The 23,401-nt window shown below is 44.1% G+C and overlaps 2 protein-coding genes across 4 annotated transcripts in view; one reads left to right on the top strand and one right to left on the bottom strand.

Annotated features, from left to right (window-relative positions):
* The first annotated feature begins 1,210 nt into the window (after positions 1-1,210).
* PAX9 (paired box 9) lies at positions 1,211-17,774 on the top strand. The gene is made up of 4 exons (XM_039914115.1): positions 1,211-1,244; positions 2,048-2,668; positions 6,550-6,689; positions 16,972-17,774. Exons 1-4 carry the CDS (start codon positions 1,211-1,213, stop codon positions 17,224-17,226), a joined length of 1,050 nt encoding a protein of 349 aa, XP_039770049.1. The 3' UTR covers positions 17,227-17,774.
* A 2,813-nt stretch (positions 17,775-20,587) lies between these two features.
* Positions 20,588-23,401, bottom strand: part of SLC25A21 (solute carrier family 25 member 21) — a 338,712-nt gene continuing 335,898 nt past the window's right edge. For all 3 annotated transcript variants that reach the window (XM_029079168.2, XM_007662483.3, XM_029079171.2), the window contains one exon: positions 20,588-21,505. In XM_029079168.2, the coding sequence (XP_028935001.1) occupies positions 21,444-21,505 (62 nt within the window). In that variant the 3' untranslated portion in view covers positions 20,588-21,443. The remainder of the gene's footprint in view (positions 21,506-23,401) is intronic.

Consider the following 23,401-nt stretch of genomic DNA (forward strand, 5'->3'; position numbering starts at 1 on the left):
GTATTAGCATTTTAAATATCTCAACTCCAGTCCTCCCCGCAACCACCTTTGCCTTTCCAGGGTAGAGGCGGTCTTACTGGCCAGTTCTGGTCGAGGTTAGACAAAGGGCAAAATCCGGGGTGACGCCGGCCCATATCTGTACTGCGGGACGAACAGAATTCCCGAGGACACGAACGTTACAACACTTGGCCAAGAAAGGGCTCGTCGGCTCGGTCTCTCGGGCACCCAGCTAGAGCCTGCGGGCTCCTCTACTATGGCTGGGATGGGACGGAAAGGAGCTATTGACGACATCTGAAAAAGAAAAGACAATCTCCTCACACAACAGTCCCCGCGTCCTCGTTAGCAGTCTCATCTAAACGTCCCTCTCCCCCTCGCGTATCTTCTTTTCCAATTCCTCCTCGGTGTTCCCCAAAGAGCCGGGGCCCTGGCAATACGGCGGCGCCCTTTCATCTCAACCCGATCTCTTTCCCCTCATCCCTAACCGCCCACAGATAGGATTAAATGATCTCATTGGCCTATTCAGCATATTTTCGGGTTTGATTTTCACCGTCGGTGGGACTTACCACTGGGGCAGATGTTAAATATTCATTTCCATTGTATTTAGCCATCCAGGTGCCGAGCATGCCTGCGGAGAGAACGGAAGGAGCTTGCGGGATTTTGCTGTCGGTCCCAGTTTTGCACCAATCGCAAGGGCGCCTTTCCGTGATCCCGCCTTTTTGGGGGCGCGGCCCTGGTGACTGATAGGCAGGGTCGCCCGGCCCAGCCCGGCCCAGCCCACGTTGCTGCTTGGATTGAAATGCAGAACTCAAACCTCTTTCATCGGGACACGGACTTCCTTTTTCTCCTTTCCCACTTTACGTCCTAGAGTCTCCTCCGGGGAAAGCAGGAGGGACCGGTGGCCCGGGAGACCGGGGGGGTGGGGGGTTGTCGCCGAGGCGCCGGTGAAAGTTTCTTTTTTCTTTTTTTTGCAAGCCAGGAGGGCTCCGCGGAGACCGTGCTCTGGAGCTATGGGTGAGTGGGTGCCCGGGAGCGGGGGGCAGGGGCACCTCTTGCGGGCTGTCAGAGAGGAAAGAGGGGTCGGGCGAGCCAGCGCAGCTGGCTGGTTGAGTTTGTTCGTGTTCTTCCGAGTTGTTAGGGACACGTTGAGGGTCCGTAGCGAAGGCCAGCCCATCGTCCGGCTGTCCTTAAGGTCACTCGGCGGGGAATAGAGATGCTAGGCGATCGCCCGAATGATCACTGGCACGGTGGGTTTTCTGCTCTCTCCCCGCTCTCTCCCCCGCGCTTCCCGCCCCAAAGGGGCGCAAAACCTAAATCGTTTCTAAAAGGGGTTGCTCTGGAGAGAGCGGGAGGAGGAGATTGGCCCTTAGGAAGCGAGAGGAAGGAGGAGGAGAGGAGGCGGGGGAGAAGAGAAGGAAGAAGACGAGAAGGAGGAGGAGGAGGAGGAAAAGAAGGAGGAAGACAAGGAATCCCAAGCCGTAGGACCGAGGGCGATCTCATTGCCTCCGTCTGCCTAGGCAATACCCCGCCGCCTCGCTCTGCCTTTCTCCCCCTGAGGGGCCTCCGGGCTTGTTCGACAGGATGCTACTCCTGCCGGCTCCCCGGAGTCACTTGGAAAGCCCCGGGCCGCGGGGATAATAATAATAGTAACAATAACGATGGCATTTGTTCATCGCTAAGTGCCATGCCCCGTTCTAAGCGCTGGGGCAGATACGAGGTCATCAGGTTGTCCCACGCGGGGCTCACGGTCTTCACCCCCATTTTACAGAGGAGGGAACTGAGGCGCAGAGAAGTGAAGGGACTTGCCCGCAAAGTGGCGGATTCGGGATGAGAACCCGTGACCTCTGCCTCCCGAGCCGGTGGTCTTTCCATTGAGCCACGCCGCTTGCCAGAGGGGCAGGGGCCGGGCAAGGCCAGGGCTTGGACAGGGGGGGCAGAGGGGCGTGGGAGGGTCGGACTGCTTGGGGAGCGTTCGCAGCTGTCCCAATAACGCGCGCGTGTGTGGCGTGTGTGATTGTGTGTGCGTGTGTGGTGTGTGCTCGCCTTGCAGAGCCGGCCTTCGGGGAGGTGAACCAGCTGGGCGGCGTGTTCGTCAACGGCCGGCCGCTGCCCAACGCCATCCGGCTCCGCATCGTGGAGCTGGCCCAGCTCGGGATCCGGCCCTGCGACATCAGCCGCCAGCTGCGGGTGTCCCACGGCTGCGTGAGCAAGATCCTGGCGCGCTACAACGAGACGGGCTCCATCCTGCCGGGGGCCATCGGCGGCAGCAAGCCCCGCGTCACCACCCCCACCGTGGTCAAACACATCCGGACCTACAAACAGAGGGACCCCGGCATCTTCGCCTGGGAGATCCGGGACCGGCTGCTGGCCGACGGGGTGTGCGACAAGTACAACGTGCCCTCCGTCAGCTCCATCAGCAGGATCCTGCGCAACAAGATCGGGAACCTGGCCCAGCCGGGCCACTACGACACCTACAAGCAGCACCAGCCCCCGCCGCAGCCAGCCCTGCCCTACAACCCCATCTACTCCTACCCCAGCCCCATCGCCGCCGCCAAAGTGCCCACTCCGCCCGGGGTGCCCGCCCTGCCGGGCACCGTGGCCATGCCCCGCACCTGGCCCTCCTCCCACTCGGTCACGGATATTTTGGGGATCCGCTCCATCACCGACCCAGGTAAGGTCGGCCGGGTGACTCGGGGCGAGTCGCTTCACTCCTCTGGGCCTCCGTCTTCTCCTCTGTAAAATGGGGATGAAGACGGGGAGCCCCACGCGGGACCACCTGCTAACCTTCCTTCTACCCCAGCGCTTACGACAGTGCTCGGCCCCTAGTGAGCGCTTCGCAAACACCGTTATCGTTACTGTTATTAGCATTAAGGGGCCTCGGGAGGGGAGAGGCCGCAGGTTCACCTCCTTCCACCCTCCCTCCGCAAGACTAACCCGCAAGAAACAAAACCCGCGCGTCCCGACGACCGTGGGATCGCCCAAGGCCCGCAGGGCCTGGGGACGTTTCCCTCTCCTTAAAGGTCTGTCCTGCCGGTGGACTTCTCGCCCGAGCTCGACTGCTCGCCCCGGATCCGTGTGCCTGAGTGTTCGTGTGCAGGGAATGTCGCTGTTTATCGTTGTAGTGTGCTTTCCCAAGCGCTTAGTACGGTGCTCTGCACACAGGAAACGCTTGGCAAATACGATTGAATGGATGAATGTGTGTGTGTGTGTGTGTGGCATCTCCCACACGGACACGTATACGTCCCCCGCCCCCGTCCTCCCTTCCCAGGCCCCTCCATTTCATCCATCGATGATATTTATTGAGCACTGGGTGCGGACCACTGTACGAAGCGCTTGGGAGAACTCAACACAATTGAGTCGGAAGGTGGGACCCCGGCCCTCCAGGAGCTTACGGTCACGACTGGTCTTGCCCCGGCCCGTTTTAACCGTTTTCAGCTGCAGCCCCCAGCCGTTTTGCAGACACGTAGGAGAGGGTGCAGGGCATTCGATCCTCAGCGTTTGGTACAAATTTGCAGCCCTCCGGCCTGAGGCGGGGGGAATGGCAGGTTAAAGAGCCACCAGGGCAGGAAGGCGGCCCGAGACACGCACCCACAGGCAACTCGCCTCGCAAGACCCTCCCGTGCTCCGGGCCTGTGCACACTAGTGGAATTTGTAGCGTTCGCCTCCTCTCGTCTTCGCAATCAGACCAAATAGACTCAAACAGGAAGTTCAAATGTCACCTAATTGGTTTCATTCTTATACTCCACTTTGTTTTCCTTAACCAGGCCGGTCCAGGAAAGAAAACTGCTAGTGACCCTAGATATATCTCAGTCCAGACAGCCCCCCCCCCCCCATTTTTTTCCCTGTGCTCTCTCGCTCCGACCCGATGTGTCTTCCTCATTTTACCTTTTAAAAAAAAGTCTTCCCGATGTGTGGTTTAGGAAATTAATTTTCATAGGCATATTTAGGTGATCCTATCAAGAACTCAGATGGGCGATTTCTTCCTTCCTCCCCCCCCCCTTTCCCCCCTTTCCTACCGCCATCGCCTTTTCATTTTCTTCGTTCCTGTATTCCAATCCTTGCCAAATGACATTGAATTGAGATTGGCCGAGCGGAAACATTTGGGAAAACTCAGGAAGTTATCTTCTCCCACGTCCCTCCCCCCTGTTGCTAGGTAAGGTTAAGGGGAGCGTCTCTTGGGCCGTCTCTGAGCAGCCACCCCCCAAATGCCGGAGCAAATCGGGATTGTGCCACGGAGGAAAATAGGCTTTCTTTCGCTTCGCGGTTACAGCCCGATATTAACTCCCCAGAAGACAGAGCCCAGAGCCAAAGGCCACTTCTGCCGATCTCAAATAGCGCAGGGTCGCCGTTTGGGCGTTTGTAATGGGCAAAGGGGGAAAATTCAATTAGGAATGGGGAGAGTAGATACCTTTAATGATTTCCTCCTTTATTAACACCACATTGGCGCAATTGCCTCTTTAAGTAATCGAGCCCCTCGCTTTTCCCCTTTCCTCGCTGTCTGGCTTCGGAATTTACAAGTTTCTCTAAAGCACAAATTCTCGTCCGACCCGGAGTCGGGTTGGGGCGAACTGAATAGCAGAAGCTGCACTCTGAGGGCTCTTTGCCCCTGATTTATAGGAGAAACTGACCTCGGTGACATTTAAAGGAAGCGTCTATTCATGGGAAAGTGTGAGATCAGCAGAAATGAGGACTCACTAAGGGAGCTCAATTTCTTAAGACAACTTCAAGCTTGTGGTCCCCGAATGTATTTTCCTTTGGAAAGCGAGGCGAGACAGGCAGCTCTCCACCGAAGCACATATTTATAGAACCAAACAGGAACATTTCCAAACTCTCTCTCTCTCTATGTATATATATAGCGTGTATATATGTATATACACGCATGCATATGTATACACATTTACGTTTATATATAAATGCAAGAGGATTGACAATGAAAAAGAAGACTTTTCCCCCTGACACTCACAGTGAGAACAAATGACATTTTAGGAGTTGTTGTGGCCAATGAAAAGGAAATTCTTAATTTTCACGTGTTTCCTAATTAAATGTCTACTGCGTAGAAACAAAACCGAGTAGATATCTTTAATGATTTCTTCCTTTTAATAAATATAATACACCGCATTTATGGTTTGTGAAAAATGATGATTTAGGAAAATCGGTTTCTCGGTTATCGAAAAAAAGTGTTTGGATTTTTGCGAGGGAAAAATTACTTTAGGCTGTTATTTCCTTTCCCGGTCCCTACCCCATCTGTCAAAGAGAAAATGATGCGCACTTTTCTCCCGTAAATTACACGTTGTCAGGCGAAGGTGCTGATGAGTTAATATGCACGACTCTTGGTTTGCTAGTAATCACTTTAAACCGTATAATTTTCTTTGTGTCTCGATTAAGAAACAGAAGGGATAAGTGATGGCTTCTCTCCTTTCCTTAAAAGGCCGAACCCTTGATCCGTTTTCTTGTTTTCATTTCCTAACCTCCTTTCTCTTTTTCCCCCTGACTCCCATTCAATCTTATCCTGTCTCCAGTCTTCTCATAAATAACCTCTATTTATTACGTACGTCGACACGAGCCCGAGTCTACCATATTTTGCGGGGCAAGATCAGCTCGGTGGGTTTGGGTGAGGTGTAGGTATCAGAAACAAAAACCGCAGTGGTGATGATTTTTGCGATTTTACACCTTGTCGCATTCAACCCCGCACAACTGCAGTCAATCGCTAAATAGAAAGCATCAAGGCCTGGTGTACCCGTTTATAAAAATGTAAACACGTGGCTATATTCTGTATGCTTACCATGCGGGTTATTTACTTTGTTTATAAAGTGCTTTTAAGTACTCTATTTTTGTTATGTCTATAGACAGAACGTATGCCAAATATACAAGGATATCTCCAAACTTATCTATGTATCTGCACACACACACACACAGTGTGAGATCAAAACCGGGCTCGTCTGCCTTCTCTGCCCGCTGCTCCCTCCACCTTTTTCTCCTCCCCCAAACTGGTTCCGAGGTCCCCGAAAACCGCGTCGGTTTGGGGAGAGGGTGAGGGGTAAAAGTGACTTTCACGTTCCCTTCGGAGAGAAGTTGCCAGCTGCACTCCGATATTTCCATTTCTTTCCCTGGGAGAGACGAAAACCCAAATAAACAACTAACAACCACTTTCCGGGGAGGGGAAAGGAGAGGCGAGAAGCAACGCACTGGACCCCCCCCTTCTCCCATTACACTTAGATTTGCACCCTTTATCCACCCCTCCCTCGGCCCCACAGCACTTACATCCTGATCGGTAATTTATTTATATTCATGTCCGCCTCCCCCTCTAGACTGTAAGCTGGTTGCGGGCAGGGATCATATCTACCACCTCTCCTATATTGCACTCCCTTAAACGCTCAGTAAGGTGCCCCGCACACAGTAAGCGCTCAGTAAATAGGATTGATTGATTGATCGACCCCGGGGCGGTAGCAGAGGGGCAGTTGAGTCGTGCAGCCCTCGGGGGAGCATCTCTGGACCAGGGAGGGAGGGAAGGCCCGAGGCCCGATTGACCGGCTTGTCCTTGCTTCCCCGCAGTGGGCGACAGTTCCCCCTACCACAGCCCCAAGGTGGAAGAATGGAGCAGCCTGGGCCGCGCCAACTTCCCCGCCGCCGCTTCGCACGCGGTCAACGGGTTGGAGAAAGGCTCCTTGGAGCAGGAGGCCAAGTTCAGTCAGGTAAGGGGGAGGGGGCGGCGGTCCTTGCCTGGACCCCGACGAGGGCGTTGTCGGGGATAAAGCCCCCCACGAGCAGAGCCTTGGCCCGTCATGTCAACAGGTCGGGGGAGGGAAGAGCCCGGGATTCCCCAGAGGGACTCGGGGGTCCTAGTCTGGGGTGAACGTGGCGAGGGGGGGAGGTCAAACGGGGTCCTCCATTAGGCCATCCTTCCCCTCCCTCGCTCCTTGGCCAGGCCCGGGGGCCAAGGGAGGCCAACCTGCCGCGGAGGCTGCCGGGAAAAGCGGTTCGGCCCGACCCGTTGCCTCAGGGGGCGCCTGCCGCGCCGCGCGTGCGCCCTTTTGGCCCCGGCGCGCGCCCTCCGCCAAAGCGGCGGGAAAAGCCGAGGCGCGCGCGCGCGCGCGCGCGCGGGAGGGGGGGGAGGGGGGTGCTATACTGTGTTTTCCCCACTCTCCCCCACAGACGGCCAACAGGCCTTCAGAAACTCGGGCCGGACCCTCAATTTTTGTGTTTTTTTTTAAAAAAGTGGTACTTGTTAAACGATCACAATATGCCAAACACTGCACCAAGCCCTGGGGTGCTTACAAGTTGATCAGGTTGGACGCAGGCCCCGTCCCTCGCAGGGCTCACAGCCTTGACCGCCATTTTATAGTTGAGGTAACCGAGGCCCAGTGAAGGGACTCGCCCGAGGTCACGCAAAAGACGTGGCAGAGTCGGAATGGGGACCCAGGTCTTTTCGATACCCAGTCCCGGGCTCCATCCGGTTGGCCGTACTGTTTCTCGTTCTCAGTAGGGAGTCGAGCTGCCACATAAAGCGGCCTATTGGCGTGACCGTCAAAGGGACCGGCCAAACTCTGGGTCGGCGCCGATACTGGAGCTGCTGGCGGCCCGCTCGGTGGCCCTCACACCTTCACCTAACTCAAAAAAGAGTAGTAATCCATTCACACTCCTCTACCCACGGCGCTTTACGATACACGGATTTCGGGTCCTAGTAGCAGAGTGTATGATCTGCTTGTATTGTATCCGTCCCAGAGCTTAGCGGAGTACTTGTACATAGCCAGATAACACAGTTTTTATTTCACCCCGACACCACTCTGCACAGTGTCTCTTCCCCTCTCACCTCAGGAGAATGTGCTTGGGCCTTAATGGGAAAGCGATAAAGAAAACCCAGTGACAGACAAGATCAGGTTCCTCTTCCAAAGATGGGTTTTGTGGCAGTAGTTATCCCCTTCATGCGTCTGGTTTAAAAAGCTTGAAATAGCAGAATAGAAAGCTCGAAGGTTCAGAGCCCCAAAAGAAGAAAACCCCAAGAATATAGCTTCCTTTCTCTAGATCCTCAGTTTTGCTCTGAGTGATCCAGAGATCATCCTCAGTGGTATTCATGGAGCGCTTACTCCGTGCGGAACACCGTGCTAAACGATCTGAGATTATCTCGCCGATCCTCATATTGTCATTGTGACTTAGGTAGCAAGTGCAGCACTGAATTATTCTCTGGTCTCATTTTACAGATGCAACCATTTATTGCAATGTAAAGTATTCTTAAAACCCCAAGGGATTTTCATTTTCCTTCGGTTACATTTATGGAATTCTAGAATTATTTTTTCAGAATTTTTCTTTGATACACCAAGGCCTTAAAGCTAATCTTTTAGAACATTTCAGCAAGTGGGAGTGATTTGCTCTGAGAAATATTGAGCAAACCATGGGTTATTGGTATATGGTACCTTTACCCTGATGAATTAAATATAAACATCTACAAACATGAGTTTATAGACACATGCAGTTAAAGGAAACAGGGGGCCAACATAATTAGGGAGGCACATGCTTATGAAAAGTAAGTTTTAAAAGTTAGCTTTTTTTTTTCCCCAAAGAGGGGATGGTGTAAATCAGAGTAATCGATGCATGTAAAGGTATAATTTGTATTTTAACTATGGGCTTCATAGATGCCAATTGAAATACTGACTAGTGATTTTCATAAAAGAAGTAGTTGTTTAAGTAATGCCCTAATCTCATCATAAAAGTCGCCCTAACAGAACGTTATTCTTTCAAACAGTAAAAATAAGCATGTGAACACCACAGATGGCTCTACAGAATCCAGACAGCTTGCAGAGTTTATAAGATTTTAAGGGATTTTGGATCTGGATAGGGATTCCCTTGGGATGAAAATTTTCCTTTGCATTATTCAAAAAAGGATACTTAAAAAAACTTAAAAAATTCTCAGTGGTATTGCCCGCCTGCAATTTCAGATCGTTAACCTGTTTCTTCAAATGGGCAGCAAAGTCATTTTTAGTCCCCATGGAAGAAGAGTAACAATCCACACAATATACACACCCTTGATACTTTGAAAATCCACATATATTCCCTGTAATAACCATTAATTAACCTCCCTTATGCTCTGTGACACAAGCCAGTATTACATGTACCTTGCCCTCTTTTATATGTAAGGAAACTTAGATCTCTAGCTGTTGACTCATTGCCTAAGGTCACAGGTGGAATCGGAATCGAAGTGAGGGCCCAAACTCCTGCTGTTTAGGTCAAAGTCCCAAAACTAATACTTCCCCTAAAAATCCTCAAAATTATGAAAAGATTTAAAGTGACTACAGTGTACTTCATTGTAGTCTCTGTGTTTTGACTTTAGGTTTAGTACCAAAGAATGCTTAATTCCCAGTAATTAGAGCCTTATGTACTGTTCAGCCACTCACACCAGATTCAGCTTCATCTAAGGAAAATGATCATTGTGTGTTTAATTGTGCCATTAACAATAGTGTCAACTTGAATGGTTGGTATTAGGGATTGCATTCTACAGTCCATTTCTCTCAACACCTCCCTGCAATTCAGGGATGATTGTTCATAAAATGTATTGGTGTTATTCTCGTCTAAAACCTAGAGACCGAATTTATTATTAAGATTTTTTAAAAAAACAGCCTTTTTTCTGATCCCTCCCCGCCTCTCGTGAAGGATTCGCCTCAGTCACAATCTCAGAACCAAAAGTTCCATAGGAATCATTGGGTTCCGGGCTACTTATTCCCTCATACATTTTTTTAATGAATTGCTTTCCCAAATTTTAGTTTTATTTGCAAGCAATGCATTATGTTTCTACTCTGCATATTTTGTACACTCACTTGGCTAATGTTGCCTAGCAAAAAATGCCACTGGTTTTCTTTAAGCCAAACTAAGGGAAAATTGAAGGGTAAAATGGATTTGCCAGTTTAGGTCATAAATATAGTCTGTCATTTCAGGATAGAGATTGCAAAGACTAGCTAAAACAACCAAACTAAGATAGTGCTAGGTATGTACTGGGGTAGCTGACAGAAAAAGAATAGAAAAAGAATTCTATCAAATTGAAATAAAAGTGAATTATGGGTAAAGTTGTATAAATACTTGATTAAGAGAACCAAATTAATTTGAAACTCTTGTGGATCTGAACTAAATAGAAAACCATATGTTCCTTTGAAATGAAAGTGAAATAAAATGAAATTTTGAATGCCATTTTCAAATTGTTGTTTGAGATTTGACCCTCATATGAGGAGAGAATGGCTTTATGGAAAGTGTGAACAATGCATTCAACTTTGTAAATGCCTCACATAACAAATACTTTGAATCACACTATTCAGATTTCTAATTTTCCTGCAGTTGAAAAGTAAGTGTTTGCCTGAGAGCAGTTTTCAAGTTTGAAATTCCGGATTTTTATTATGATTATAGGGCAAATATTTTCCTTTGAAAATGTTCTTTGGTCTGGCAGACTTATGAACCAACAGCATTGAAAAGAAAAACATTGATTTCTTAAACATATTTCAGAATATACAATCATATTCTATCCCGTAACTCCATTCAGGCTTTTTAAGTGATAGGTGAGGTTAATTTACAATGCAGTACACTTTAGTAGCTGGTTTTTGTTAGGAAATTAAAAAGAGAGATTGTATCATAAACTGCAGCTTTCCATCCCCCGAAGAAATTTAGATCTGCAACTCGATAACTAAGCATAATTAAGATACTTTTTGATGAATGTTGAAATCATGATTACTGCTGTCTTTTTATCAGATTTTTTTTTGTCAGCCTAGTGAATACTGAACAAAAGAAGGGAAAACAGTATCAAAAAATACCTAAAAATATAGGGAACTAAGTTAATAGATAGATAGACAATCATTTTCTCGCCTACCAGATTGGAATTCCAGAGAGTACACATTTCTGTTTATAGCCAATCTACAGCGGGAGATCAAAAATCCACAGCTCTTGGCACCAAAGTGGGGATTTTTCTCTTTTGAAGATTTTACATAAATGGGCAAAAGATTGTGGCCCAAACATACCATTAACTTAACAGAGTGTTTCTTATAACTCTTGCAGGCACTAAATGTAACCTGTGTGTAATAGATGTGAATATGCATATGCCTGTTACTATTCAAGTTGGTGAAAGTTGTCCTGAATGTAAACATACAAATAGAGTTCTGACTCTGTGCTGGGCAATGGATTTTGGTTGTTTGTGCATTTTAGATATGTGGATTTTTGATCCTCTGTGCTTGATAAAAATGCAAGCAACACTATCCAGTACTCTTTTTTTTTACCATAAGGGATCCTTGCTGGGTAGGCCTAGCCATTAGGAGTTTCTGAGCGAATAAAAGGTAGGAGGTAAAGGAATTGGCACCGTTTCCTTTCCCTTTTCTTTTGAGAAAAAATATTGAGTTGACAATTCCTAGAATTCAAAGAACAGTCTACTACTTTTAACTGCCTTACAGTTGTCATACCTGTTTCTTTTGTGGTCAGAATTGTGTAGAGACTAAGACAATCATTTTCTTTGAGGGAGGGGGAAAAAGGGAAGAACAAAAAAAATCAATTAGTGACATTAGGAATTTTACCTTCTCTATTTGAATAGTGTGTATTTTCTGTTATTCAAATTGGCACTTTTTTAAAAATATAAAACGCCTGAATTTTTAAAAGGGAGGGTCATGTTTCTCCAAAGTCAATCAGATTGATAAAGTGGCTTTCTATCCACGGGGACTTATTTGCTATAATCTGGAAACTCTTTCTCTGTATCTTACTCTTGTATTTTTGGATCGAGTATACTGTAACCAAAACTTGGTTACTTTCTGCTTTTTTTAAAACGGGAACCTTGAAGTAGATTAATCAGTTGCCCAATGTATTTTATATAATTTTTTACTGTAACAAAGTTAGCCCATCTGCTGTTGAAAACAACCAACCACCTTTGCCTGAAGCCTGCACAAATTTGCCAAACCTATGTCCTTTTGATGCTAGTTAGCTTATTGTGGCTTATATTAGTCAATCTCGTTTTTACAGTTAGATAGAAGAGGGGTCTATTTTGGGAGAGCCTTTATATACCCTTTCCCCTGGAAGAATATTGGTTGACTTTAGTCAGAGATTCACATCTGAGGGAGGGCTGATTGATTAAACCTATTTATGGCAGCTTTAGGTAAAGCTGTTTTCAAAAATGAGATTTCCATTACAAACTCATTGCCGAGGTTTTATTTGGAAAATTTGTTTACCCTTCCCTGGGGATTCTATGTGTTGGTATGATTTATAAATCGTATTTACCATCCAATTAAAGGGAGTAATTTAGCCTGTTTGCTTTCATTATATTTATGCTGTACATTAGAAAGTTTCTAGTCAGCCTCTCTGTAGTTTTTCAGATTAGTTATATGCCTGTCACTGAAAGCATTTAAACCCATTTGGGAAGTCTAGGTTATGTATAGCTTTGGTAGAAAGAAAAAACAAACTGTAGGGCTACCTGTCATAGCTTTCGTTTGCTATGGAAAATTTGACTTCAGTGATTACTTCAAGAATATGAATTCATGTTGCCTTATGAGATTTACATTTTGCCACAGCAGCGTATTTCAAAATTAATGGGGAGAAAATAGATGTGGTTTGTGGAGAGAGAAGATGTCAAGAATTAGGTCCATTTTATACTTAGCTTTAAAACCATTTTTTAGTTTCTGAGTTGGAAAATGTAATTTTTCAGAGATGGTGTTCTTTACTCAGAGGAAAAATGAAGGGTTAGCATGATTCCATTCAGCATGAGGATTTCCTGTACTAGTCTAGAGGATGCTGTGTCTGTGGGAGAATCAATCCTTGTCAGAGGAGGAGAGGAATCATTGTCTATGTGGGGCTGTTGGGAAGAATGACTAGTATAAATCATTTTGAAAATTTAAAAGTACCACAGTAGGTCTATGGATATTGAGAATCAAGGCAAATAAAAGTAGGAGTCCTGAAGGGGGTGAAGCAAAACTGATACAGAAGAAAAGTGTATGAGTGTCAAACCTAGTAATAGATTAAAGTCCCTGAAAGCAGGATAGGTCTGATTCTAGAATGCTCCATTCCCAGAATACCAACTAGGATGATAATCTGATTTAGCATTATTTCCCAGAGAGGGGACTTTCAGGTCCTGTGCAAGAAAGTAACTTGGTAAGATAGTGAGAAGTAGGTATTGGAAGAAATAACCTCTGAAGGAAGGAAAAAGGGAATGTTGGAAGACATACTGATATAGATGCAGAGAGCTACCAGGGCACAGCAAGAGTAGTGCCCATTCAGAAAGTAGGAAAAAGGGGATTCAAATAAGGGGAGCTGAGTTTGAAGATTTCAGTTATGACATCCTTACTATTGAAATAATGTAAAAAAGAAAAATAGGAAGCAAAAGAATGGGAAGAGATGGTGAAAAAGGAGGTGTTTACCAGAACAGCCTCCCTTCTAGATGCAAAGTGAGGAGCCTTGAAATCAGTATAGGGTTTTTGTTTTTTCCTTTTCCAAACAACTGTGCATTTTAGAATAAACTCAGTTGTAAGCATCAGCCCCGCAGGTTAAAGTAGATATTTTGTGCTGCTATTGTTATGAGAAAAACACTATACCACCTACCTCTATTTTTAAAAAGGAGCACTTTTTCAGTGCACGTTGAGCGTGATGTTAGATGTTTTGCCAACCCACCCTGGGCGTGAGGGTTTCCTATTTATCCCCAGAACACAGGGTACCAAGAGCAGCACACTCTGCCCTAAGGTAAAGAATATATTTGGGTGGAATATATATATATTTTTTTTTGCCTAAGTCGGCTGGGGAAAACCTAATTTTTGGCACCAAAGTAACATTAGTGAAAACTGTGCTATGTAGGCAGGACTAGAATATCAGAGCCGTATATCAAAAATCCCCTTCAGACTTTTCATCACCCTCCCCCAGGCATCTTGCTATTTCGAATCTGGTAGTTGTTATCAGTCTAATAGTTGGGGCTTTTCCTGCTCTCTCTCCCCACAGTGCTTCTCGGGGGTGGAGCGGAAGGGGCAGTGCAAAGCCATCAGCACCCCTGGGCAGCAGCTGGCAATTGGCTGAACCCCAGAGCCAGTTAGGAGGCATATATGGGGGCACCATCTCTCGGACAAAATACCCGTTCTATCTTTTACCGGGCAGCCGAAGACTGAGAGAAAAATCGAACCCATTCCTTTTCCCTAGAGGTGGTCCTCGAAGAGGCTCATGGCCCATTATGATACGGGCAGCTGCTTGTTAGATCTGGAACTTGTTTGAGTTCTGCCAACTCATTTCTGACTTGTCAGTCCTTCCTCAAGGCAGAACTCATTTCATCAGTCTGGCAGTTTGGGACTCTTCATTCCACCACCCATCCTATCCCCTCCTCCCATACGTGGGAACAGAAGTAAATTAATTCTCTGACCCAACAGAGTCATGGGCTTGCAGGAAAAGAAAATGGATTATTGGGGATTAAGAAATAAAATGAGGAGCTAAGAAGGAGGGTGTGATTTCATTTATTTGAAATCAGTGACGTAAAAGGATCGGAGCAGGGCCCAGTTGGAGATCCCTGCCCATTTGATAACCCAAGAGAAAATATGAAATTAGAGCACAGGACCAGGAAAAGTAGACAAAAATTCTTTTTCCTACTCTGCCTTGGACTTGCTGCTTGAACCCTCTATGGATGTTTTTCTGTCTACGAAGAAAAAACAATAGCTTCCTGCTACTTAACAACAATATTGTGAGGATCACAATAAAAATAAAATAAAAATAAATAAAAATATACCAGCGGCTTTAGTTCAAGAGCTCCAAAGTAAATGTAAATATTTTTCACTTGTACGAAGCTCAGCAAACACTGTTTTGCCCCATTTTTTTTTTTTACAATTTAGTAAATTTCTAATCCTCCTGTGATTTAGGAAAATATACCAAAAGCCCCTTCCCTAGGAAGAATCAAAAGTCGAGCAATTGACATACTGATCTGCCAACCAGGAAAACACAAGGTGTGGGTGCATGTCGACCAAAGAAGTGAAGTTTTCAGTCCCTGTTTTTAATCTTCTTCAGTCAGGAATTCATGAACAATGTAGATCTTTGTTGACAGACAGGGATAACACACACATGTATTCATTCTGCAAGCTGTTTTACCTTTCTCTATAGAGAGAAAATAGTTGTGGGAGCCCCAGAATGCCATTGTTCAGGGGTAGATTAAAAGTGAGGAAAAATTCAACTAGAAAAGATCTTACACATTTCCAGTTGACTGTAGAGTTGCCTGTTAATTTTTGACCAAATGTATTTTAGCCAGCTACTTCTTTAATGCATCTTAATAAAGATCCTCTTAATTATCAAATGCTTTTCACTCTGAAAGTGGGTTGGACAGTTACTCATTCTTGTGACCCCTGAGAAGAGGGGATTATTTATTTGCCTTTAAATAGTGGAGATCTGGGGGCAGAACACTTAAATGGCTAGATCAAGTGCAGCAAGGGAATTCGTGCTTAAATCAGGATTAAAACTCAGGGGGTTTCTGGTGGCTTTTAAAAGCCGCAATTATAACTATATTAATAGTAACGATAAAAAGATCTATCGAACATGAAAGATTTCTGCTCCCTCAGGAGCCGTGCCCGTCGGAGTTAATACATTTCGTGAAAATGAAAAATATTTCAACAGGTTACCTGAATGGCGTAGACAAAGAAACGGAGCCCAAGCGCTTTTAGTTAATTGTCTAAATAATTGAAATAGACCAGAAAATGGGACATGAAGTTCTTTTATATTTGAACAGAAGGCTTCCTTCCTGTGAAAACAGTCCTGAAGGAAAATGCCCCCACCTGTGTCAAAAACCTGAACAAGACAAACTCTCTTGCTTTGCCTGTGCTTTGTCAAGGAGGCATTTACAGTATGTGGTTTAAACCGTGGACCATGTTTTATTTAAAGAAGGTGGTGCTCTTTGTGATGCCCTACTGTGACAGCCTGAAGACCGCTCCCTTCTTTATTTGAAATGGAACCTTCCCTGCGAGCCTACACAAACACCTCAAGGAAAGAGCCAAACAAAACCAGAGTATTTAAGGAGGCTGACAGACAATTTGGAGAGCTCACCAGATTCACCAGGGACTCACCTTTATTACTCCTTCTTTTTTCCCTACTCTCTACCAGATATAAAATTTGAGGAAATAACAATCAGTGCTCTACAATCAATCAATGGAATTTGTTGACCACTTACCGTGTGCAGAGCACTGCACCTCTTCAGCATTTACTCAGTATCTGCTGATTTAAACAAGCCGCCGGTCATTGATTTTTAAAAACTTTTTTTGCCTTGACAAATAAGGTGGTGCAGCCCTTTTTCAATAATTTAGGAAACCGAGGCACAGTAAGGGCATGGTGACGTGTTCCAGGCTGGTGCTGTGGTTAGGTTTTGGGAAGCCAGAGTGGCCTAGTAAAAAGAGCACAGAATGAGGAGTCAGAAGACCTGAGCTCTAATCCCAGGTCTACCGTTCGTCTGCTGTGGGACCTCGGACAAGTCACTTAACTACTCGGTACTTCAGTTCCCTCATCTGTAAAATGGGAATTTAAATACCTGTTCTCCCTCCCCGTTCGACTGTGAGCCCTGTGTAGCAGGGATTCATTCAATAGTATTTATTGAGCACTTACTATGTGCAGAGCACTGTACTAAGCGCTTGGAATGTACAATTCGGCATCAGATAGAGACAATCCCTTACAGTCCAATCGGGGAGGACAGATCAGAACAAGACAACTTAATCACGATAAATAGAATCAAGGGGATGTACACCTCATTGACAAAATAAATAGGGTAATAAAATATATACAGATGAGCACAGTGCTGAGGGGAGGGGAAAGGAGGGGGCAGAGGGATGGCTCTGACTGCACAACCCTGGTGCTTGACACGTAGTACAACCTTCATCAATACCACAGTTATTATTGTCTGTAGTTTTCGAATTTTAAAGCATTCGAACTCATCACCCATGAGACCACCAGCTCTTTATGGGGACCAACTTTCCATTTTCAAGTACAATAATGATTTTCTTTCCCTACCTCTTGCAGGCACCAAATGGTCTCCCAGCTGTGAGCAGTTTTGTGTCAGCATCCAGCATGGCTCCTTACCCTACCCCCGCCCAGGTGTCACCTTACATGACATACAGCGCCGCTCCTTCCGGTTATGTCGCCGGCCATGGTTGGCAGCATGCGGGCAGCACCCCGCTCTCCCCACACAACTGTGACATCCCCGCGTCGTTGGCTTTCAAGGGCATGCCGGCGGCCAGAGAAGGTAGTCACTCAGTCACGGCCTCCGCTCTCTGATACGAGAGCAACTTTACCCCAAGCGCCCAATCCCTCTGCACCTAAGCTGCCCACCCTCCCACCAACTCCCAACAGCCCCCACCCACAGTGCTGGCTTCCAGACTCATCCCTCGTATCGATGACACTTAAAAATAGGTCTTGCCATAACGTCTCTCCCGCCGAAAAACTGATTTGAACCATAGGATTTCAATAGCAGAAGCAATGGTAAGGAAGAGACCGTGTCGGTTTTGCCAATGCACTGTTTTTACTTAGTGAAGAAACCTACATCCCTCAAAGGGCTCAAGGAACTCGCTGTTCGACTATTCATTGGTAAAAACCACCCCTGTATATTTATTCTAAATCAACCAGAACTTTTAATATGTGCAATTTGTTGTTGAGATCTGTGTAAATCAATAAAAGAAAATAAACCTAGAAAATGATACGCTATGCCCTCTAATCAACCAAGGTGACCAAGTAGCCTTAAATCATCCGATGCTGCATCTAGGGAAACCAATCAATACCAACAAGTTTGAGTGATCTGTTGTTTATTTTTAAGACATGTCTTATTTTGGGGGTGGGGGCGGGGAGGGGATTGTTTGGAGAATCAAGGCGATATCTGACTTTCGGCAACTTGTGTTTCGACCTCATTACAAAGACACATATTGTATTTTTTATCTGTTTGTATATAATAGGCTCTGGAGAGCATTTGTTTTTTCATATCATAATAGTACAGAACTGCTCCCCTATTTTCCTCCCCCCCCTTTTTCTTTTTTCTTTTTTGAAACAAAGGTGACTTTGGGGCTATTTCTTTGTCTTGGTGTGGTGGTGGGCAACTCAGGCTCTTGGAGTGTGGACAATTTTTCCCAGGTTTTGTGTTTGCAGTGAAGGTTCAACATCTTATGAAGGACATTCTCTTTTCTACAGCAGAGGACTCCAAGGCAAACAAGACAAGTCATGCCAAGCATATACAGACAAGCGGGTGGGAAAGGCCTGAGAAAAAAAACTCTAGGGGAAGTGACATATAAGCTTAAGTTTAATGTGAAGCTTAAAAATGAACTTAAGTTGAGAAAACCACTGTGAAACAAAAACCGTACTGTTATTGTTGGCTTACCTGCGTGTTCAGCAATTTCAGCCCCAAATTATGTTGTAATTTAAAAACTTTCCAAGTTCAGCTCTAATGAATGTAAGAATAGCTTGTTGTGAAGTTTACATTGTTGTACAGAAGCATGTTTCACTTGTAGGTTAACAAACTGGTGGTGGTACTATAAATACAAATATTATTTAATTTTAACAAATTCCCTTTATTCTTTTTGGATTTCATAGAAAGCAGTTTAAACATTCAATTGTTCCCAATCTGTTTTTTGATTTGATATGAATTAATAAGATGTGTGTTTGTGTGTATGTGTGTCATTCGTGTGCGTGAATTTTTGGAAATATACTTTTCTTGGGCACTCAGACTTCCACTTTTTTTCTCTTGTTTGCAAAGTTCTTTACATGCTTGAAAACACAGCATGAAAGGGGATTTGCTGTTGCTGTTGTTGTTTTTTTAATTGGCACAACACATTTTGGATCTTTAATAGAATGTTAATATATTTTTTTTTGTGTACTAATTCTTGTGCAATAATATAAAGGGCATGTCACTAGAGATGGACGTTAAGGATTACATTCATAAAATGATCTGATTCTTCCCGCTGGTACTATGCACAGTTTAAAATGTCACTCCAGTTCCTGCTACATCAGTTTCATGACTTCATTTAAAACTCAGATGGCTAAGATGGCTATGATTTTCAAATCACCACCACGTAAACAATAAGCAAACTCCCACGCACAAATTATGTCCAGGGAGCTACTTTTTCAATGAGCCGATAGCTCATGGAGAGGTTTGAACCACGTTTTATTTCCAAAGCAGTCCAGTTTCAGTGCCACAAACAGAGGATTATGACTTCAGCGGACGAATAAGCAGAAGAAGCGGATGAACTCTCAGGGCCAGAGATTTCCTTTGATCTTGTAAACTCCCATTGACATCTGGGTTCCAAGCCTAGAGAGAAAGTAGACTATAAAACTAAGGAACAAAAGTCCTCATCCCATGGTTTGTGGACACTTTAAATCATACCAAAGAGGGATCCCTGCAACTTTTCAGCAAAGCTGACATGGGGACAAAATTATTTCTTGTAAATGCTTTTTTTTCCCCCCAATTTCCAACAAAGCACTTGGTCTAAAAGAAATTATTTTGGTATTGAAATATAACCAAGTATTGTATTTCCTTCACCTGCATTCACAGTGTTCTGGATTTTGTAATTTTTTTAAAAAGCTGATATTACATCAGCTTTTTTCCTCCCCCAGAACTTTTCTTTATCGCAGAAAATCATAAATTGGAAGACGAACTCCCGAAACTTGCTTTCCAGATCAAGTCACTTTATAATATAAAAGGATGGGGAGTAGGATGATCTCTCTATTTTTTTGTTTGTGGTTGACACATCCTCTCAAATTCCCAGAGGGTAAAAGTGTTGCTTTTAAACTGGTAAATAGGCTCTCGAGAGGATATTTTTTCACATTGTCTATATGGAGAAGTTATAAGGTCCAATTCTGTAGCTTCTTTGCAGGCAGAATCTTCACCCGTGTGAATGGAAGCATTACCTGCGTAGGAAGGGTAAGGTTGGTTTCTCAAGCAGTACATTCTCACTTCTCTCTGCGTTGATAGCTTTTCTGTTTTGGAATCACTCTCTCCATGAAAGATTGGGCTGAAAGTCTTGTTGGAAAGGATGTATGTCATAAGGCTATGTATGTAAATATACAAGTATGTAAAAGGCCTTTTATTTTTATATTTTGAATGCTCTAAATTAATAAAAAAAGTAATGACCATGTTATCTTTCAATTCTCATTTTTACAATGTTACTAGCTGAACAACCTCCTTCACCTGTAGTGACTCATTTGGGCATGGGACTTTTCCAAAAAAAGGTAGTTAAAAAATGGAACAGATCTTTATGTTGACTTTAGCTACTGAAGTAGCATCATTTCAGTGTGTAGTTCTAGAAGCTGATGTGGTTATACCGAGACCAGAGATATTTTTGGTGTACAAGTTAGCACAGGAATCTTCTGAAATGCGAAGAATGCATTTCTATTTTAAATCGTTCTCCCCCTTCCCCTTTATAATGCATATTTTAACACGGCAGACAGTGGGCTTCACACCTGAGCTGTCATTTAAAACTAATAACCTGGAAATGTAATTTTGCTCTTCACATTCTTCATGAGAATGTCACAGGGGCAGAAACTGATGAAAGCTGTTTGGGTGTAAATCTAACTAGCCGTGTGTCCAAGAAATAGTTCCCATTCGTAATCTAGTGGGGAAAATAGCCAACAAAAACATCTGAATATAGGTGCATTATGGAAAGTAATTTATTGTAAGAAGAGTTTGCACTTTCCAATTGAAAAAGAAAGACCTCTGATATTAGGCAGTAGGTTTCACATAAACATCATTGGTTCACAAAATGGTTTGGAGCAAAGTGTTACAGAAATCAGGAGAAAATATCTAGTGTGTGAAATATGATTATGAATTTGAACACATATAAATTTGTTTTTACAGCATGGTGCCACATAAAGACCACTTAGAAAACTCAAGGTCGGAATATATATGGACACTTAGAAAAATACTGTCACTGTGGCATTTTAAAAATTAAGGCGGGAGGAAATATGGCTATTTTCATGCAGCTTTAAAACGTTTACTGCATTTAAAAGATTAGTAAGCTTTAAAAATATGCTTTTCCTCTAGTCCTTCTGGGAATATTTTGTTAAAATGGGACAAAAAATTTGGTATTTTTCTAAAGTCCAGCTTTAGATTTATTATTTTCTGTGACCTGATTTTTATTGAAAGATCTTCTCCTAAATTGAAGATTAAGTGCAATGTCTGTCAGCAAGTCACTGAATAGAATTTGTTGAAGCCATCTTTATGAAATGCAAGTGATTCCTACATTATTGCTTTTGTATTTAGCCCAATTGAAAAATTTTAGAAAATTTCTGTTTGTCCCCACAGTTCCTACGCTACTGTCAAAATTACAACTTTAAAATGTATGAATTCATTCAGAGATTTATTTCAGTGCAACCTAAACATTGAACAACATTTCTGTTTTCTGCTTTTCTTTCTAATCTACTGTTTTATTCTGTTCTTTTCATTTAATCATGCCTCATTGTAGATGGCCATTATTTCATGGTGAAAATGATCTTATAGGCCATATCTTGAATCACCAGTTTTCCTGAAGCCACAGATAGGTATATTCATACACCAAAAACATCACTGCTCCACCTACAAGAGACAAGAATTGATTACCACATCTGTCCAGGCAGACAACTGCTCCCCTGTATCGGGACTTCACGGTTTCGTAATGGTCCATTCACAAGCGCTAATATATTTGGGGTGGAAAAGCTCTTTTACAAAAATCCTTCAAGCAAAGCAAGACTGTCTTGAGTCTTTAGATGCACTTTCCCCTATGGCTTATATAGTTTTAATAATTTCTCCTCCGATTTTGGAACACTTCATTTTGAAAAAGTAAATATAGACATGTTTCATCGTGTGAGAACATGCAGATTTTAGGCAAACATCTTCAGGCTGCTCAAATGCAGCCCTTTGCAATTTATCTTTTTCAAGCCATAAAAAGAATGATCTTTTTTGTTACCTGGAAGTCAAGTAGAATACAGAAGATTGTTCTAATTTTTAGAAAACAGAACAAAGGGAACATCATACCGGCTTTGAGTGTAATGTGGAAAATAAATGAACATTCTCTACATTTACATTGCAGCATTGAGAAAAGGAGTTTAAAAAACAACACAAAACTAATGGCCTGCCATGAAATCTACTGGGGAGGGCTCAGACTATTTTTTTTTTTCTGAGGGGGCATTGAGGGGTGGGGAGGGGATTAGTCATTGATTGTGTACTTGCAATAAGTTCCTTCGGTGAGTGACTCGAGTAAACATGCTTGCCCACATGTCAACAGAAGACTTGTAAATGCAAGCAGATAAGAGTTTGAAGCCTGGTTGAACATTTGGCTCTTGAGAGGGAAATTTATATTTTAATAGTGATGGATTCCTTTAAGGAGCTTCCTCTGATGCAGTGATAGAATACACAGGAGTTCACCGGTATTCCTTTCGTTTAGTGAATGATGCTAGAATGGCAGGCGATTAAAATTTGGATTTAAAGTTTAAGCACAGTTTAGGCAAGAGAGGGCTAACATTAACTTTTGAGGGGAAAAAACTGAGAATCAGATTCAGATCTCAGTTTCTCTGTACACACTGCCACAAATCTTTAAAAAGCTAGAGGCTGCACATGTTTGTGTAACCATAAACCTAAGATAATTATCTGCCCATAATTTTCATTTTTAACCCCTAAAGAGACTTTTTGACCAGAGCCCCTGGAACTGCAGCAGTCAATTCCTACCCTTTGTAAATTCAAATCAATCCACTTCAGAAGGTTAGCAAAATGTAATTCTTTCTCCCTCTCCCTTTCTCTTTTCCATTTGTAAATATTGCAGGCAAGGAACAAGCAAAATTAGGTTGTTTATCAGTCTGGTTAACCCCACACTTCAGGAACAAAATGCTCTTTCATCATGGGCACGGGAGGGCATCCTGGGAGGAAAGACCTAGGCTAATAGCCATGATGTTGTGAAGAATGACGTAATAATAATAATGATTATGGTATTTGTTAAATGCTCACTATGTGTCAATCACTGTTCTAAGCGTTGGGGTAGATATGAGTTAATCAGGTCCCACATGGGGCTCACAGTCTAGGTAGGGGGGAGAATAGGTATTTCATCCCCATTTTACAGATGAGGACTGATGAGGCAAGTTAAGTGACTTACCCATGATTACACAGGAGGCAAGTGGCAGAACGGGATTAGAATCCGGTCCTCCAGCTTCCAGACCTGTGCTTTTTCCACTAGGCTGTGCTGCTTCCTGGCCAAAACATCCCAGCCAATATATCAGTAATATTTACTGAGTGCTTACTCTGTGCAGCTAAGAGCTAGGGAGAGCTGGGGAGAGTAGAATAAAGGCAGTGGACATGAACCCTGGCCTCAAGGAGTTTACAGTATAGCAGGGGAGACAGACACTAAAATGAATTAGGGGCAGCATGGCGTAATGAAAAGAGCAGGGGAGGTCATGGGTTCTAATCCGAGCTCTGCCACTTGTCTGCTGCGTGGCCTTGGTC

This window comes from Ornithorhynchus anatinus, chromosome 14 (assembly GCF_004115215.2).
Source record: "Ornithorhynchus anatinus isolate Pmale09 chromosome 14, mOrnAna1.pri.v4, whole genome shotgun sequence".
NCBI classification, from domain to species: domain Eukaryota; kingdom Metazoa; phylum Chordata; class Mammalia; order Monotremata; family Ornithorhynchidae; genus Ornithorhynchus; species Ornithorhynchus anatinus.

Bases quoted from the DNA above. Each gene is read 5' to 3' on its own strand.
- PAX9 (XM_039914115.1), top strand. From the start codon at position 1,211: ATGCTAGGCGATCGCCCGAATGATCACTGGCACG. The intron at 2,669-6,549 runs GTAAGGTCGGCC...GCTTCCCCGCAG, and splicing joins CCGCTCCATCACCGACCCAG to TGGGCGACAGTTCCCCCTAC. The intron at 6,690-16,971 runs GTAAGGGGGAGG...TACCTCTTGCAG, and splicing joins AGGAGGCCAAGTTCAGTCAG to GCACCAAATGGTCTCCCAGC.